The 19,309-nt window shown below is 48.4% G+C and overlaps 1 protein-coding gene across 1 annotated transcript in view; it reads right to left on the bottom strand.

Annotated features, from left to right (window-relative positions):
- SYN2 (synapsin II) overlaps positions 1–19,309 on the bottom strand; it is a 153,099-nt gene that overhangs the window by 9,360 nt on the left and 124,430 nt on the right. Inside the window, exons 6-10 of the mRNA XM_067755495.1 lie at positions 17,741–17,803; positions 16,982–17,124; positions 12,717–12,791; positions 12,185–12,287; positions 10,867–11,016 (exon numbers count right to left, since the gene is read on the bottom strand). Coding sequence (XP_067611596.1) covers positions 10,867–11,016; positions 12,185–12,287; positions 12,717–12,791; positions 16,982–17,124; positions 17,741–17,803 — 534 coding nt within the window. The remainder of the gene's footprint in view (positions 1–10,866; positions 11,017–12,184; positions 12,288–12,716; positions 12,792–16,981; positions 17,125–17,740; positions 17,804–19,309) is intronic.

Below are 19,309 nucleotides of genomic sequence, written 5' to 3'. Positions count from 1 at the left end.
CAGTTTGACCTTCCCTTCCCATTGCCCACAGGATGACGTCCACATTCTTCAGGCTGACACCAGAAACTTGCTTCAGCATGGCTGGACTGGCCCTTCTAGCCTCTCTCCCTCATGTTCTAAACTTAGGCCACTCCAATGTTTATGCTAAATACCCTCCAGAAATACCTTTTCTCCTTTTCTACCAATCCAACCCAACATATCCTGGAGGTCTAGGTCAAATTCTACCTCATCCATGAAATCTCTCCTCTGATTGCCCCTTTCAATTCTGATCTCCTCTCTGAAATCCTACAATAGCACTTAATAGACTGTCTTGTTATCCTGAAGGCTGGGATGCTGCTGCTAGGGAGGCCGCCAGATCCTTGAGGGCATGGGCTATGAGTCTTCATCTTCTCATGAATTCCTAACAATTACAGTGCCCATTCCTTTCCAAAGAAAAATTGGGATATATGGTCTGATATGGTAACTATTTATTAAAAAGGTAAAAATACTTAAAATTGGGAGTATTTTGGAAAATTTAAGACTATCGCCATTTTACCAATGTCATCAAGCACAGGACTGAGCACGTAAGAGGTCCTTAATAAATGCTTATTAGATAAATGACCATGCAACAACAGTGAAGTCCAAAACGGAGTAGAGTAGAAGTCTTTTATGAGAAAAACGTTGTTAAACCATAGATGTTAAACCACACTGTATTGGATATCAACTCTGATTAGCAGCTCTGAAAATGCTCAGGTTAGCGAATTAAACATGAGGCCTGCTCCATGTGCCTGCATATTAGGTGCAGAAGGGAAAGTCAAAACAAGTCTCGAAGAAGCAGAAATTGTTTCCTTTTCTTACATCAAGCCTGAGTAATCCAGTCATGGTAGGGATACTTCAGTCCCAAGAGTTCTTTCCCATTGTGAGCTCTACTTTCTCTTGGCCTGGCTGCCAACTGGAAGAGAAGTCTGCAGGATGGTGTTTGGTAATGGGCGCACAGGATACCAGGGCTGCCTTTTTACCCAAGCTGGGTGTCAACCCCACCCAACACACACACACATACACACACACACTGCTGTTGGGTCTCCAGTAGTAAGTCTTTAAGATTGGGCAGCAGAGTGACTGAGGAATTTGGGCTTTGGGGTTAGGAAGACGGTGGGTTAAATCTAAATCTCCCACTTACTAGCTTTGTGACATCAGGCAAGTCATTTTCCCTCCTGCACCTGCCTTTCTTCAAATGGTTTCTATGATATAAAGTGAGGTTACCTATTTATCTACCTACTTACCTACCTACCTATCTATCTATTGAGACATCTATCGAGAGATATCTATAAGTACCTGTTCCTGGCAGGTGCTACAAAAGATACGACAGATGATGGTAATGGTGATGCTGACGAGGCCTTTTCCTCTGAAGCTTTGTTGCTTCTTAGGTCTCACTCTCATAATGGAATACTCCCTCATACAGTTTGTGCAGCCACTAGGGGCACTTGCCAGTCCCCTCCCCCAGGGCCTCACTTTGTACCACTGACAGCTGCCAATGATTCACCTCAGACATTGATCAAGAGCAGCTTAAGATGCTCTCCTCCCAGAGAACTGTTATCTTCAGAGACGGTTATGGAAGACCATAGGGCACAAGGTTAGAAGAAGGGCCAGTGGGCAAAAGCTCCAACAGGTAGACTTTCACTTACAGGAAGAACTTCCTATAGTAAAAACAGTGGAAGAGGCTGTCTTGGGAGATGGGTATGTTCGTGCAGAGGCTAGAGAATTACCTGACAAAGATACAGTAGGGAATATACCTTTATGGAATATGAAATAGATTAGATGAACACTACAGTTTATCTTCCAACTCTGAGAACCTATGAGTCCAGGAAAAAACTTTAAAAATCCCACAGATTAAGCTCTGATGGGGAAACTCACAGCATGAGCTGATAGGGGTAGTCATACCATGAAGCCTGGTCCCGGCTCTCCTCAGCCTCAGAAATATACAAACAAGACACCCAAGGATGAACTGAGCCCAAAAGTTCCCTTCCAAAAGCTTCAGCGGAAGAGCTCCCAGAAACCTCCTTTGCACTGGAGCCTGGGAATGTGCCTTGGCCACCCCTGTCTGGCGCCTAGGGAGCTTCTCCTGCCCCCGCCCCCTGGAGCCTGTGGACTGAAGACTTCCCAGGGGTTATGGGAGCCAGGAGAGTCCCCCAGGACTGTCCCTTGCCAGGCTGAGACTCTCTGGCCCTGCCTACAAGCCTTCTGTCTGCTGGGGCTGGGGGCCTATTCCCTATGGGGTTTGGCTACCATGGAATCTGTCTCCAGTCACCAAGAGCCGCCTGGGATGCCGCATTCCACAGAAGTCTGGCCACTCTGGCGTCACTGCCAAAGTCTGGCCTGTAGCCAGCCCACAGCAGGAACTCAGGGCCAGATTGAGCTGCAGCATTTCCCTCAGGAAGCTGAGTTGACTCAAACAGGTAAGAATGTGAGGTCCAATGCTTGTGCCCAGCTGCACACAAAAAAGGAGAATAAATGGCCTTAGGGCAGCATAAGGAAAACCCCCAAACAACCCTGGGCTTAGAGAAAGACGACAGGCTCAGAGGGTGTCAGCTTGTAATGCTGCTGCCAAAAATGTGATGCCGCTGGAGGTGCATCAGTGTCCCAGCAAGGGGAGGTCACAGGTCCACTGCTCTTTGGGCTGCTAAGCCTCACAGGAGAGCACTGTAATCATCAGTTCTGGGCACCTTTTTTAAGGTGGACACCAGTGGAATAAAATGGGTACATGGAGCAGACAGGATGGTGAGAAGTGTGAAATGACATCTTTCCTCATGGGACTTTGGGCAAGTTACTTAATCTCTGAGTCTCAGTTTCCCAAATGAGCCAAGTCTAAGGATTAAATGTGGTAAATGGGGAAGCCTCCAGGACTGAACAGAAGATCAAGGTTAGCCAAATGTAAATCTGATCAAGGTCAAGGGCTGGTGTGGGTAGTAGTGAGCCTCCTGGCATTAGTGTTTAAGCAGGGCCTGGACGAACTGTCAGAGATGCTGTGGATGGGCTCATGCAGTCGCAGGCAGGCGACTTCTACAGGCTCTTCTGGCTCTGGGCTTCCATGAAGCCCTGCATACACTTTTCGGGTCTTTAGGTGTCTGCGGTAAGAGACGAGCCCTCCTTAGCTGTGGAGTCCTGAGCCCAGCAAGAATGCAGGGAGGTGTCCTGCAGGCACAGGCTTTGAGGGGAGGCTGCTGCTGCTCCCCACCCAAGCCGACCGGGCTCGGGTCCCGCTGTGCTGAGGCCACTGGCCTTAGTGACCAGGGAAGCCAGGGAGAGGGGAGTAGGAGAGAGCTGGTGAAGCACGGGTGCCTCCAGGTTGGGAGGTTCAGCACGGGGCTGTACGAGGAGGAGGGCGAGGGTTCCCCCCCCACAGCACAAGGGCCAGCTCTCTCCATTCTTACCATCTGTGTGCTCTGGTGGCGCATCAAAAGGGCCCAGTGCAGGTTACTGCAGAGCGTCCTTGGAACTGGGGACCAGAAGATCCAGCTCTCCTGCTTATAAGCTGTGTGACCTTGGACAAATCATTGGCATTCTCTTTGCTGATATGTAAAACGGAGTCAGAAATACCAGCTCAAACCGTCTCACGTAAAGGTTGTGAGGCTTAAAATAATGGCTGTGCTTTGTAAGTCATAAAGTGCCAGGTAAAGTAATGATATGAGCATCATTACTATTATTTGAGTAATAATAAATATCAATCCAAAGGCATGACGCCTTAATGGTAGGATTTCACGCATCAGTGGAGAAGATATTGTTGGGTGGGCGGGGTAGGGTGTGGACTCTGGGCTAAGCTATGCCATGCCCTCTGACTTGTATCACTGACTTGTCCCAGCGAGGTCCCTGAAGATGCAGAAAAGTCACTTCAAAAGCAGTAAATGTCAGCTCTTGAGCTGACGGGAAAGGAAATCATGGGTCTGGGCGAGAAATCAAGTCCACGGTTGAGGGTTTGTGGGGTTTTGCCAAAGGCACCTTTAATTTGCCATCCTGTGGCTTTCAGCAGACAAGCTGGGAGAGAGGAGCTCCTATCTGAGGTCCCAGCAGGCTGGAAAGCTGAAGAAGGAAAGACATTGACTCAACTCTTGAGAGCTGCTGGCCTGAGTCCAGCTGCCCCACCATGGAGGAAAGCCTGTGCTTGCTCAGCATATCTGAGACAGGAAATTGAGAAAGGGTCTCAGGGTCTGGCCCCAGGAAAGAGGCCAGGCCAAGCGCCTCGCCGGACACGCCACAGAGCTATTCTGATCAGCTCCCCAGGCCCCACTCCCCCGGTCCACGACCCCAGGGGGAATGAGGCAGCGGGAAGGAATGTGGTCGGGAGGCTGTAGGTTCAGCCAGAGCAAAGGGGACAGCGTGTTTTCAGGCACCTTGGGACCTTTCTGGGATCACTCCTGCAGTCCCCAGTGCCCAACTGCCTTCTTCTGAAAGGGTATAAAAGGCACCCAAGGATGAGCTCCTCCTCCTTTTGTGAGGGGAATTGCTGCTCCAAGGGCAGAGCTCATCGGATTGGAGCCCTCCCATAATCAGTGAGTTCCTAACGACACAAGAAATGTCCTGTGGCGTGGTCCATGAGACCTACGGGGACCCAGAGGGCCAGGTCACCCGAGGTCAGAATGTCAGCTACAAGTGATTGAAGATGTCCCTTAAAAGTTAAGACAGCCCCCAAATAGTCAGTTTCCCTGAATAGTCTGTTAAGGGACCTGGTCACTAGTGACTTTATCTGAACCTGCCTCAAATCTCACATTTTCAGCTTATCCTCACAGGGGAACAAATTCCCTAAAGCAGTCCAGCTGTGGGAAGCAGGAAGGCCTTTCCTTGAAATTTACTTTTTCTGAACTGAACGAAGCCCTCTTAGTCCCGTGTTTGGGATCCTTAACTGCATGGCCCTTTAGACTCCAATGAAACCCCTTCTCAATCTTGGTCTCCTTGTACTCAAGAGACTTCATTTTTATGAGCCCTTTGTAGCTTGAAAGACCTGGCTGGAAAGGTTTTTGAGTATCTCTTTAGACCAGAGAGCCAGTGAAAAAGGACTTGCATAATGCCCCGGCAGAGGCCAGAGGTTATCAGGCCTCAGTCCTTCAATTCAGAACACTCATCACTGCCTTTCCCAGGCCTGTGGCTAGCACACGGCCTGCATCACAGCATCTTAGATCTGGAAGGAGATTTTTAAAAGTTGCCTGTTCCAACAGCCCTAGCCCCCAGCCCAGCCTTTCACAATGTGCCTGACAAGTGGCTTGGACATCAGCAGTGACGTGGCAGCCACATACCGCTTTCCCGAGCAGCCATTTCCTCTCTTAGCATCAGAGACTTTACTCACGTCTTCCAGTAGGCTTGCCTTTGGCACCAGTTCTGCCCCATGACAGCTGTTGGAGAGCTGAAGATACTGAGTCATGGGCTCCTTGAGACTACTGCTGCTTCACGACAGCCCCTTTAACTTTTACTCATAGAACTTTTACTCATGCCAAATGCCCCAACCTCTAGGTCTCCCTCCTCTGAGCACCGTCCAGTTAGAGTTCGTCCTTGTTATGCTGTGACCCTCAGACAGGAAGCAACATTGGAGGTGTGCTCTGATCAGCTCAAGATCGGGGAGGAGCCTCATCTTCCTCCTGGACACATTATGTGTGTTAATGTTTCCAAAGGCTGAATCTTAGAATCACTCCTCATGGGTCTAGCCCATAGCCAAACAGAAAGCCCATGGTGTCCGAAATCCCTTCATTAGCAATTCAGCCCTTTGGCTCTGGAAGATTTTACAGGAAAATAAAAAGGGAGCCATGTAACAGGAAATGAAAACAGACTAGCCGCATGAAGAAGAGCCCTAGGACACCACCTCTGCAGGCATGACCTGAAAGCTCTGTCCACCTGCAGTTCTCTCCCTGGTTCCCCCGAGTCTCAGGAGTAGTACCTCTCCAGAGCCCCAGGATGTAAGGCCCAGCTCAGATTCCAGACGACAGACCCCAGGATCAGTGAGTGTGACAGAGAGGGGAGAGCAGGCCTACAGGGAAGAGGTTCTGGAGGTAAATAGCCTAGAGGCTTTGGCCACCACTGGCCACCAGGTGTCACTGCCACCTTGAGAACAGTATCCCTAAGGCACTCCAGAGTAGAGGGTCCTTTGCCATGGCCAACTCTCAGGGCAGCCCTAAAGCCGGCAGGCCAGCCAGGCTGAGACCAAGCTGTCATCAGCCAGAGAAGGCTTTGCCACTCACCCACTCCCTGCTCTCAGAGACTTAGCGCCTCTCACACCCTCAGAACTGGGCACAGCAGGTGGCCTGGGCCCAGCCCCATGACTTTGCTCTCTGTTTCCTATAATTAACCCACTTTGGTCTAGGCAGTTGGCTGACAACAAGATAAGGGAGGCCCTCTGCTCACCTCCCCTGTCCCTAACCTCCTTTAGGCTCTCTTTTAGAGTCAAAGAAATGAAAGCTTTAATAGGGGAGCTGTAGGCAAGGAGAGAGAAGGAGAAAGAGAGAAAGGTAGACAAATGGCTAGTCATAAGTCTGTCCTGGTCTTGACCTAGAATACTGGGCAAGAAGTAGCATCTAGGGCTTGTGACTCAGGCCAGAAGCTCTCGCAGCCTGAGCTACAGAAGAAAGAGGCCAGCAAGAGGGGCCTGACCATGAGGAGTGAAACGTGAGTTAGTGGCAGCACCTGAGGGCTCAGCTCGCCATTCAAAGTCCTGGCGGCGGGGGGGGGACCTAGGTAACAGGCTTTGGTTTACATCTCTTCCATTTGCACTCTACTAAAATTGTTCATAGAATCCCAACACCAACTCCAATATGCTGCTAGGGCTGTTAAAGACACTTATTCCAACCGGGAACTCGTCCAACAAATATGTTTTGCAACGGCAGATCAAGGAAGGGATAGGTGGGAGTGGTTTATCACTGTTGTTTATATAGAATTGCTGTCACGTGGTGATAATAAAAAGCAGACAGATTAGTTTTGTTATTGCTGTTCAACTTTTCTACCCACGATAGACTGTACCTGGGCAGACCATGCCCCCACCCCTCCTTAGTGTACCCAGGGTACATCCAGTGGCTGCCAGGGGCTGGCCACTCTGCCAGACCTGAGGGACACAGCAGTGAACAAGCCCTACTCTTGAGGCGCCGACATTCCAGTGGAAGAGACAAAGAGACACAGATGAGAATGATCGTAGCCGACAGCAAGTGATGTGCAGAAAATTTAAAAAGGGAGGGGTGGTAGCCAGTGACTAGGTGGCAACTTTGGATTGGAGGGTTTAGGAAATATGTTATACAATCATGAAAGAGCCAGCCATGCAAAAATACGGGAAGAGCACTTCAGAGAGAAGACACAGCTAATGCAAAGGCCCTTACCAGCATGGCGAGGGCACAGCGAGCTAGGATGGTATGAGGGCACTGCATTTATCACTGTGGCCCTAAGTCTATTAACTAATTTTAAGCACATACTTTGGGGTAGGCCTGTGCTAGTCAGTGAAAACACAGACAAATAAGGCTCGAAAGTATCTGAGAGACATTTGCTAAATTAATTAAATTATGTATGTAGTAAAGAATTTGGCCTTGCCCAAAGACAGATCTGGCCTTTACTCACACCCCCCTCCCCCCTTGGAAAGTAGCCTCTAAACTCTTGGAATTTCCTGAGTGACAGGAGTGTCTCTGTTATTCAAGGTGGGGGCCCCTCAGCCCACCTGATGGTGCATGATAATGAAGTGACTCACGGTGGGCCCCTCAGGCCCCTTGGTATTAGACTGACCTCCAGGGAGGGGAAAGTTGGAGACTTGAGTTCAAGGAGGTGATCAATCAATCAAGCAAGCCTACAAAATGAAACCCCAACAAAAACTCTGAAATTCAGGTGAGCTTCCCTGGTTGGCAACACTCCATGTGCCTTATCACGTACGGATGCCAAAGGATAATGCATCCTAAGGACAAAAGCAGCTTTGTGTTTGGAACCCTCCCAGACTCTGCCTCATGCATCCTTCTTTCACTTATATTTGACCTGTATCCTTTCCAATAATACACCTGTGAGTATAACAGCTTTCAGGAAGTTCTGTGAGTCCTTCCAGAGAATTATTGAACCCGAGGGTGGTTTGGGGAACTATCTGAACTTCCTGCTGCTGTCAGGAGTGAGGGTAGTCTTGTGGAGGACTTAAGGGCCTTTAGACTTTGCAGCTGGGCTGACTCCAGGTTTCATGTGACCTTAGAATTGAAAGGGATCTAAAGATCATCTAATCCAATTCCATTTTATAGGTGAGGAAACAGGTCTAGAGATGGGAACTGACTTACCCACGGTCATGTAATGTCACGGCAGAGTGAGACTAGCTCCTGAGTGTCTTGACTCCCAGCGTGGTGTGCTTTCCACAGTTTTACAGTTTCTGTTGTAACTTCAAATGTAAGGCTCAGCAGAGAAAAACTCACCCTGAAGCCAGACTGGCTTTGTTACAAGGAAGTTTTGCAGGTGTGCCTGTATTTAGGGAAGCTCATTCCCTACCAGGTTTCCTGCCTTGACTCTGACATATTTCTCTTTAAAATATTTAAGCTGAAATATGTAATGTTTACAAAGTAAGGGACTTATATGAAAGAAGAATCAATGCTTTCATTGGGTGAAAACACTTTTTTTGGTAAATTCTTTCTTTGTTATTGAACTTCTATCATTTTCATATAATCTAAATTTTATTGTTAGAAGAGATCTTAGCGATTTGTTTTTGGTTCAACCCTTCATTATACATGCAAAGATGCTGGGGCAGAGAAATAGAAATCTACCAAGCTGACCTGGTGAGTCAGTGGCAAGGACAGGCTGAACTCAGGTCTCCCGACTCAGCGTAGCCTTCATTCAAGTCAGGATGATTTCCCTTGAGGAGGCCAAGACAGTGTTGCACGCATTTATAAAAGTACTTAAGCAACCTTCACAGGATCCCAGAGCAGCCCATTTTTGTTTATCTTGCCTGGGCAGCAACAGGCTCTCCTACTCTGTCATAAATTGTTTAAGCAGCTACCAGACATCCTCTGTATTTCTCAGTGGGTAAGGGGGGAAGGGGGCTCTTGTCACTTTTCCTCTGGAGCAGGAATGAACATCAATCTGCCAATCCCATCACTGAGACAGTGTGGACTGAAAGGCAAGACTAGGACTCAAACACCTTGATTCCATCAGATTTACAAAATCATAGAATCTACTGCGGGCCTCATATTATTTTAACCGGGAAAATCTTTTTATCACCTCTAGTTAAGTACAATATTCAAATAATGGGCTTGTATCTCTAACAAGCAACTGAAGTGTGTTCTCCTAATTACCCTACCTAATTATCTAGTGACTACATTCCTGAAGCACAGGAACAGATTCTTGCACTTGGTCAGAGGCCCCCAGAGCGTGAGCCACCTATAGAAGGTGTGAAACAAACACAAGAGCTAATCTATGGTAACATCCCGCCAGATGGGGCCACTCTCAACTTGGATACCCAAAGAGAGCACAGATGTTTCTATGTTTCTATGCTATGATTCTGTGATGTTCAAATGATGAGAAGATAAATATGGGCTAATTCGCTTCTATACTAAATAATCCAGACTTTTTAATCTTTTTTTTTTTTTTTTTTTTTTGCCCTCTCCCCCTCCTTTTCTTCTTTCTTACTGAAAGATTTCAAGAATCCAATTACTTGGCTCCTGATTGCAGTATAATCCCAGCACTGATCTTTAGAAAAGGGAGTGATGATCTCAAAGCCTAAGGCTGTAGGGAACCCACACCCAGAGGCTGCTTACGTAACAACACAGGTAGCCTTTACTGAGCATTTACCGTGTGCTGTGCCATGTGTTAGGTTCTTCACTTCATCTGATCCTTGTAACAGCCCTAGAAAATAAGGGCTGTTGTTTAGATCTCTCCTGAGCCACGGATATGGTCCTCGTGCAAGGTCACAAAGCCAGTAAATGGAGAGTCCAGGATTCAAATCTGAATAGTTCCTGCTTCAAAGCCCACATTCTGAATCACTATTCTATTCCACTTCCCTAACTGAAGTAGGATCTCGAAAGCAAGATTGCTGAGAGATTTTCATTATAAGGGATAAAACCTGAGCCCTGGAAAGGGTAGTAAATTCCCCCCAGAGTCACAGAGCTGTTTAGGGGAAGAGCTAGTCTAGGACTCAGTTCTTGGATTCATTGTCCCAAGTTCTTACTACTCTATTATACGGTGGAAAGAAGAGTTTGGCGATACTTTTGAAAAATGAGCTACCTCCTAGATGACTGTCTTTAGCCCACTCTGGTGCCACGGGGCCTGAGGTTTCACAGAAACCTCAGTGTGGATTTCCCACTAGACCTGCAGCTGGAATACTGTCACTGTGAATGTGACTGCCTGGAGTCATACACCACAGTCAACTGGAGAAGGCTGCCTCGTCTCCCTCAGGAAGGAAAGCAGAACTCGAATATGAGTTCTACCCTGTCACTCTCGCTCAGAATGAGAGACCTGACTCTCCCCTCTCTCCAGACCAGGAGATTTCTCAGAATCACCCTTCTTTCTCTACAAATGCAGCAGACCTCTCAGGCACTGAACAGCTAATGAGAGATCTGATCGAGCCCTTCCTCAGATACCTCCCAGTTTAAAAGTCCCAGGGGAAACAGGTTCTGGTTCCCTGGAGTCTTCAAGTTCAGAGGGAAGGGAGCCAGTACTCCATCTCTGGAAAGTTCTAAAGCTGATCCTGCAGCTTGCTAATGAGAAGGTTTCTATAAGGGGTGGTAGAAGATAATCAGGTGTCCAAAGGGGAGGGAAGGGAAAGAGAGGGAGAAGGAAAAGACTACACAGAGCCCACGCAGGCCTCTAGGTATCTGACCTCTGCTCCATCCTAGAGCCACCAGTCCAGAGCAGTGGGCTTGGCAATGGTTCTTGGCTCTCCTGTGTCTCCTCCCTGCTTACCTGTGGCTGCTGAGTGGTTAAGGGTCTCTGAGGAGACAGGATAGGGGTCCTGGACAGCAGCTGGTTCATCTTGCTGATGACCAGTTCGGTGATGAGCTGTCTGTCCTCCACTTGGTGTTCCCCAATCAGCGGCATACTACAGTCCATGACCTGGTGGAGGAAGTGGCCCAGATTAGGAAAGGGCCTGGAAACATCCAAGGCCTGGTACAGTCTTTCAGAATGAGCAGGACTTAAGCCAGCAGAGAGAGGTTGGGGTGAAGTTGGTGCTTTTGTCTTCGGCTAGAAGCATGTTCCTTTGCATATATTGGCCTTTATCTCCTTCTCCTGCAAGCCTTTGCCTTGGGCCTCCCCCAGACTTCACCCATGCCAGGGCTCAGTGAGACTTCAGTCTGGTGGCTGAAGGTGGTGGGGAAAAAGAGAGAGCAAGGAGAGAGGATGCCTTCTCTTCTCACCACCAATCCAATTTTTCCTGTACCTCAAGGTCCAGATCAATACTCTCCTCCTTGAGGGAGTGTCTGCTTGCCCAGGATCATAGACTCTGGAGTCCAACTCTCTCATTCATGGCTAAGAAAACTGAGGCCCACCGAGAGGCGGAAGGTATGACCATCCAGAAGTTACATGCCAAGCAGGCCATGGAGCAGATGCCGAGCCCACTTTGGGCTCCTGACACGAATCCTCTGCAAATACCACCAATTCTTGGCAAGGAGCCTCTCCTGCTCCTGGGAAGACTGGATGGGAATGTGTGTGAAAGACTATATGGCCACTGACTCTCCCTTTAATACAGGAAAAGAGTCAGCAAAATTGTGCCGGAGGCTCAGGCTGAGTCAAGTGTCTCAAAGCTCACAGAAGGGCTAAGAAGAATCTCCTGCACCCAGGAGACCTGAGTTCTAGTCCAGGCTGAGACACTGATTCACTATGTAGCCTTGGGCACATGTTCATGGCATTAGGCCTCAGCTGTCTCACTGGCAAAATGAGCAGACTGGACCAAATGATTCCCAAGACCAGCTTCCTGAGACCAAGAATGGCAAAACCACTAAAGTCTTCCCAGAGGAGTGGCAGGCTAGGACCAAGGAACCCAAGTCTGGCATCTCTTACCAATGGTGTGGGTCAGCCTAGCTGGTTAGAAATAACATCTCCCACTGGCAGGTGTGTTTTTGCTATGCATACCCCCTGGCTGTGTCATCTGGAAACCTTCCCAGGGCTCAGGAGACGCTAACATAAATGCAGTGCGTGCTGCCCATGTAGGTCTCAAGCCGAAAGCCTGGCTTCCAGCCTAGGGGGTTGTCTCTTACTGAGATACTGTGTGGGCCAGACTCACCTCAAAAATGTAGTCTTTCCCATCTTTGCCATGCACAGCTTTGACAGCACAGATGTCCAGGCCACCAAACATCTCAGAGCAGGTGTCCACCCACAGCTTGTACCTGGAGGGGAGGGGAAGGTGTCCCGAGGCTGGGGCATTAGTCCCATGCTCTCCTTGCTGCCTCTACCTCTCCCAGCCCCCGCCCCATCCCTCCCGCCCTCCACCCCCATCAAATACACTGCCTTGTCTACAGGGCCCTCCTGCTTTGCTTTCCAGATCCTACCTGCCTTCCCAAGCTCAGGGCAGGTCTCACCTACTCCAGGTGGCCTTTCTTGGCCATGCCAGCCCACAGTAACTCCTCCTTCCCTGGACCTTCTATGGCACGTCCAGTCTTTATCTACAGAATTCAGCACATAACCCATTCCTGCCTGATCTTGTTAACTGGGTGCTTGGGCCTTTGTGTTCCATCTGTCTGGCCTGATCAGAGGCTCCCTTTGGGCAGGGCTCATTTCTTACACCTCCTCATTTACGGACGCCTCCCCTTACTTACCTGTCTGACATGGCGATCTGCTCCAGCATTGCAGAGCCAGTGTTTGTCTTCCAGTTCCCTGAGATCGACGTCCTCCTACAACAAGGTCCCGCCAGGACAGGACAGACAGTGAGCTGGGCCAGCAAGAGGAGGGCTCACCGCTACTTTCCCCACCTGCTTCTCCCGCAAATAGCCGGGGGCCTGTCTGCTGAGCCTAAAGCCTGGCTGCCTCCGCCAACCCCGGCCTGCAATTCTCTCCTCCTTTCTACGAGAGTCCCACCCAGACTGCTCTGGCTCCACGGAGCCTTCCCTGATCCTTTCAACCAGATGAGCACTTGCTCTCTTTAGAACACCTAGAGGACTTTGCCTACACCTCACTTAAAATCCTGCGTCTACTTTTTACTTTAGTTATTTGAGCTAAGTCTTCTGTCCACAAGTCTATTAATCACTTGAGGGTATATATTTTGTCTTGTATTCCCAGCAGCCTACCCACTTGGTATCTAGGCTGAGTTGGTATATACAAACTGAATTCTATTGATGCTGGAAATACCCTCAGGGTTCCTGTGAATATCTCCCCATGGCTTCCTTACTAGCTCACTTATTAATTCAGTAGTTAATTTTGAGGGCCTACAGTATCAGCAACATGACTCTGGACAAGTCAGTTAACCTCTTCAGGCTTAAGCTGCCTCATCTATCACACGCAGCTGATCGAGTCAGGTCCCCAACCCCTTCTCTTCCATGCCCTCTGCACCCTCCCTCCAAGAGCATGTGTTAGAGTCAACTAGTCTTGGACTAAATAGGAGGCAGGTGACCTGGTTTCTGGTTCTGGATTTGCTCTTGACTGGCTCGATGACCTTGGGTGAATCGCTTCAACTCTCTGTGCCTCCCTTATCCCTTTGTAAACACAGGGTTGTCATGAGGACCAACTGATACAGTTTTAAATAAACTGTAAAATACCAAAAATATGGCTTTTAAATTATTAGTCTTCACTCAGACACAGTCAAGAGGAAGGGGATGGCCTAGGGGACAGAAAAGCCCTGCTCAACTACTGACAGAGCCCTTCACCTGCTGTCCTTATCACTCACTATGACTGAAGACAGGATGATGTGCTTCTCTGCTTAGCAGTTCTCAGGAGTATTCTCGCAGAGATCTGATTTCAGACACTGAGAAACCGAGACACACGGCTGGTACTTCAGAGCCCTGAGCCAGCCCAGTGAGCCGACCAACGTGGCAGTAACAGCTCCTCACATTTGTACAGTACTGACTACCTTCCAAGGCTCTTCCTTCCCAAATCCCTCGCCAGAGCCTCACTGCAACCGCCCTGTTGTGAATAGGCTGCGATTCCTGCCCCCACTTTACAGACAAGGAGATGAAGACGCAGAAAGGTTAGATGACTTGTCCAGCATTGTATATCTACTCAAAGTAGATACAAGATACAAGATACTCAGGACTCTTCGTTCCTTCATTGTGCTGCGCTTTTCCCTACACCCCACTACCTAGTTCAGAAAAGGTGAACAACTGACAGCTGAGTGGCTTGCAAAATATGAATAGAAACACAAAGACAGATCATAGTAAAAATAATGCTGTCTTTCTAACAGTGGTGGTTCACAGGTGTGTTCCTGTGGCGAGGATGGACTCCTCAAGGACGGGGGCAGAGAGTCCCTCACTTCCATGTCCCCAGCACAAGGCCACGGTACATAATAGGGTCTCAGAAACTTTGAGTAATAATAATGTCCCTTATACTTTACACCTTTCTCTAACAATGGGATGCAGGGCACAGATCCATGCAGGCTACCTGGGGCACGTGGGAGCAGAAGGGAAACTGAGAAGCCATTTAGGGAGACTCACAGGTCATCCGACCTCCACAGAGGGACCCACATTACTGCCTACTGACAGCGGAGCAGGAGCTGCGCACTCTTTCCACCGACCGTGGCTGCCTCTAGGTCTCTAGGGTGAGGGCTGGGGCAGGAGGGAAGAATCTCAAACCTTATCCTGACTATGGCCAAGTCAGTTCCTTCTTCTGAGAGCAAGAGAATGGCCAAAAGTTTGGGGAAGAGGAACTGAGAGGGCCTAAACATTCCCCCAAATAACTGACGGTCCCCTGCAAATAAAAAAGTAAGTAAATGGTCATCATCAAAAAATCTACAAACAATAAATGCTGGAGAGGGTGTGGAGAAAAGGGAACCGTCTTGCTCTGTTGGTGGGAATGTAAATTGACACAGCCATTATGGAAAACAGTATGGAGGTTCCTTAAAAAACTAAAAATAGAATTACCTTATGACCCAGCAATCCCACTACTGGGCATATACCCTGAGAAAACCATAATTCAGAAAGAGTCATGCACCACAATGTTCATGGCAGCTCTATTTACAATAGCCAGGACATGGAAGCAACCTAAATGTCCATGGACAGATGAATGGATAAAGAAGATGTGGCACATATACATAACAGAATATTACTCAATCATAAAAAGAAACGAAATTGAGTTATTTGTAGTGAGGTGGATGGACCTACAGTCTGTCATACAGAGTGAAGTAAGTCAGAGAGAGAAAAGCAAATACTGTATGCTAACACATATAAACTAAAAAAAAAAAGGAAATGGTTCTGAAGAACCTAGGGGCAGGACAGGAATAAAGATGCAGACATAGAGAATGGACTTGAGGATATAGGGAGGGGGAAGGGTAAGCTGGGATGAAGTGAGAGAGTGGCATGGACATATATACACTACCAAATGTAAAATAGATAGCTAGTGGGAAGCAACTGCATAGCACAGGGAGATCAGCTCGGTGCTTTGTGACCACCTAGAGGGGTGGGATAGGGAGGTGGGAGGGAGACGCAAGAAGAGGAGGATATGGGGAAGTGTACGCATAAGACTGATTTGCTTTGTTGTGCAACAGAAACTAACACAGTACTGTGAAGCAATTATACTCCAATAAGGATTTACTAAAAAAAAAAATTATAAACTTAAATAAAGTAGGAATCGGATGAATAAAGGTAAAAAAGATTGTGTGCTTCAGTTCTTCATAAGGGCTTTTCCCTGCATACTTACTGAGGGCCTACCACACGCCTGCTACTGTTCAAGGAAGCAGGGCCACAGAGATGACTCCGGTTCCGCCTAGAGAGCTCAGAGGAGCGTGGTACAAATACCCAACGTGTGAAAAGCGCTCAACTAGAGGTGTGCAAAGGGTTACAAGAAGGGAGTGCAGGGAAGGGACTCCTAACTAACTCCAGGGGTGGGGAGTGTACACACTAAAAGGAAAGATGAGGGAAGAAAAATGAAAATAGATGGTGAGAGAGGGAAGCTGCTCAACCCTGACATCTGCTCAAGTCCTGAGTGGCAAAGATCAAATTCATATATTGTAATGTTCTCTCTTTGTAAAGAAAAACACTACCTTAACATTTTTTACAGTGTGAAGTTAATATTTCCAAAACTGGACTCGTAAGCCATTTGCATTCTTATGTATTTTATGGAAGATCAGGTAGTCTTGAAATCTTTTCTTTTTCTAAATTGTACTGGAGGAAACGTTTACCTTTCCATTCTGGCAAATGGACACAGTTACATGGAGAAGTCATCTATTCTCATAACCACTAGGCTTTTAACGTTCTGTGGTGTTTGCAGGGCTATATCGTTACGTCAGGAGTTTCTTAACTTTTTCTGTGCTCTGGCCGCCTAGTGAAGCCTATGGATTCCTTTCAATGTATAAAATATGTAAGACGTGTGAATGTAAAATAAACTACACAGGACAACAAAGGAACTCAATTATTTAAAAGAATTTACCAAAAGAGTTATCAAAAGCAGTAAACAAATCTCAGATTAGTAAAAAATATGTTTCTTCATAAATAACAAATGTATTTACAGGTGTGAATGCAGTGGCAAGTCTAACTACCATGATTCTTAAATAGTGATAAAAGTAACGGGTGTTCAGAGATATCTGTGACAAGTGTATGTGTACAGAAACCTCTGTGCTGCCCATTAGTGACAAACCACATGCGCTGCTGCTGATACTCCAGTCTGCTCATAACTCAGGAGAATGCCAGATTCCACTCAGAGGCTAAAATGAAAATAAATACTCATTTATTTCTCATCTCAGTTCAGGAACCCCTCCTCTGCCTTGAAAGGAAGCCAGGCTAAGACTCCCTTGACTGGAATGGCTCCCGCTCTCTGTTCTCTGCCTTGTGGGCCAGAGGAGGCTAAACTGCGAGGTGGCTACCACCTGGAGGCCGAGAGTCTCCCCAGAGCTGAGGAGACAGCGAAGAGCATCTGTGGGGACCCCACCCCCACTCACATGTAAGCCTTGTAGTTGTTGCCTATCTTCTGGACCCGGATGTCATACTTGGCGTCAATAAAAGGCTCTGCTGTGGCGTAGGTCTGGGTGAGGGCCACCACGCTGGCAATGTCCTGGAAATCGTAGTGGTTTTCCACTCTAACCTAATGGAGAAAGCACACACACACACACACACACACACACACACACGAGAGTCACAAGAGCCCTGAGCCCCCAAACCCATCAAGATGTTTCCATCCAGATGCAGACCTGAGAGCCACATCTCCCTAGGAAGTCCCTACTCTTTTTTTTTTTTTTTTTTTTCCGGTACGTGGGCCTCTCACTGTTGTGGCCTCTCCCGCTGTGGAGCACAGGCTCCGGACGCTCAGGCTCAGTGGCCATGGCTCACGGGCCCAGCCGCTCCGCGGCACGTGGGATACTCCCAGACCGGGGCACAAACCCGTGTCCCCTGCATCGGCAGGCGGACTCTCAACCACTGCGCCACCAGGGAAGCCCCGGAAGTCCCTACTCTTGAGCTTCCCTTCCCAGGGCTCAGGAGCCACATTTGCTGCAAAGAACACAGGGACCAGTCAGGTGGCCTGCACTATGCCTGCTGCAAGAGGACCGTTTGGGTAACACTCATGGCTTCAGAGGGGCCAAACGGTCTTCTCCTTGAAAAGAAGTCATCAGCAACAGAGGCAGAAGAACAGTCCACAACCAGGCTCTCTGAAAAGTGCCCTTCTTGGCCTCAACCCCAGAGCACAGCAGCCCCAGCCTTACCTTGCCCATGCCCGAGTGAGCATGGCCGATCTTCACCACCACAGGGAACGTGGGCAGAGTCAGCTGAAAGCAGAGGAGAAAGGAATGAATTGGTCAGAGTGTACGTGTGGAATCTTACAAATATTTTTCTTGGGAACACCCTTGGAAGGGCTCTTTAAAGAACTAGTGCAACCTACTTGCCTCGCAAATTAAAAAACTGAGGCCCATAGGGTGACAGTGACTTGCTTAAGGTCACAGCATATTAGTAGCAGAACCATAAGGACCCTGCTCTCCGACTTGGTACTCTCTACATCTTTAAAACTTATCGCTTCATCCTTCATGTGTCCAGCTTTCCTGCACTGAACCTGGCTTTTCTCCCCTCTTTCACACTCTCTTCCTTGCTCACCAACACCCCACACTCAGCACCAAACACAGCTTACTTAGTATGCGAAGGCCCATGTCTGCCCAGCTTGGGGTTTGGAAGAGAGCTGACATAGGAATTCAACACGTTTATCACTCAAAAGAGATCCTTAAGAGAGTAAACATTACCTTGAGGTAGCCGTATTTTAACAGAAGAACTATGAAAACTTAAAAGAAGAACTACCCTTCAAAGGCAGGATTTCAAGCTGTTACAAAATGGCGATGGAAGAAATAACGTGGTGGAGGGGAAAGAGCACTGGACTAGACGTCAGGAGACTTGCATCCCAGTCTCTCTGCAAGTCCCTTTACCTCCCTGGGCCTCAGTCTTCACATCTGCCAAGCGAAGAGACTGGACTGGATGCTTTCGAGATCCCGAGCAATAACACATCAGACTCTATCTTGATCCGGTGTTGCGTGAAGAACCAACCTGGACACCAAATCTCATCCTTCTTAGTCAGGCCTCAGCTCTCTTTCAGTTTCCTTCTTTTCAAACATCACCACCACATCAAGATGAAAACATGTCTTTCAAAGGAAATAATGTTGACTCTGACGAAAAGTCAGATCCCCACGGGAATCCTGAGTGTGACCAGATACTGGGAGTACCTGACCTGAGGATTTCAGTATTCCTGGCTGAGGCCAGTTGAGACTGGGGCAAAATCACGTAGTTCAATCCTACTTTACGGAGAAGGAAGTGAGGCCCAGAGAGGCAAAGGTTGCCAAGCTACCTAGTGACACAATCAGTACCCAGCCTGCGACCTGCTGGTGGAACGCTGTGTGGAAACATGCTACGACAACAATCCCGTGGGTTTCTTTCTGTTTGGAGGGTCGGAGAACTATGCCCTCTGTCAAACAGTGGACAGGACTCCAGTCCGTGGCCTCAAGTGCCTTGCTTCTTTGTTTTCTAAGCTGCCCCACCCTCTATAACAAGATGTAGTCTCTCAGCTGAGTAGGGGCCTGAGATAGGAACCAGGGTGGCCTAGGGTCTGGAGAGAGCTTTGAGAACCCAGGTTTGCCCTAAGTGATGGGCTACCCCGTGCTTTGAGCCCCCAGCAAGAGCACTGTCCTCAGACATCTGCAGAGTCTGAGCTCTGGGCACGGGAAAGGGTTTGTAAAGCACGGGCTGCTTTCTCGGACGTCTCTCCCCACCCCCCAGCCGACAGAGCCAAGACA

The sequence above is a fragment of the Pseudorca crassidens genome, chromosome 10, assembly GCF_039906515.1.
Source record: "Pseudorca crassidens isolate mPseCra1 chromosome 10, mPseCra1.hap1, whole genome shotgun sequence".
NCBI classification, from domain to species: domain Eukaryota; kingdom Metazoa; phylum Chordata; class Mammalia; order Artiodactyla; family Delphinidae; genus Pseudorca; species Pseudorca crassidens.
This window is presented reverse-complemented; position numbering and strand designations above follow the sequence as displayed.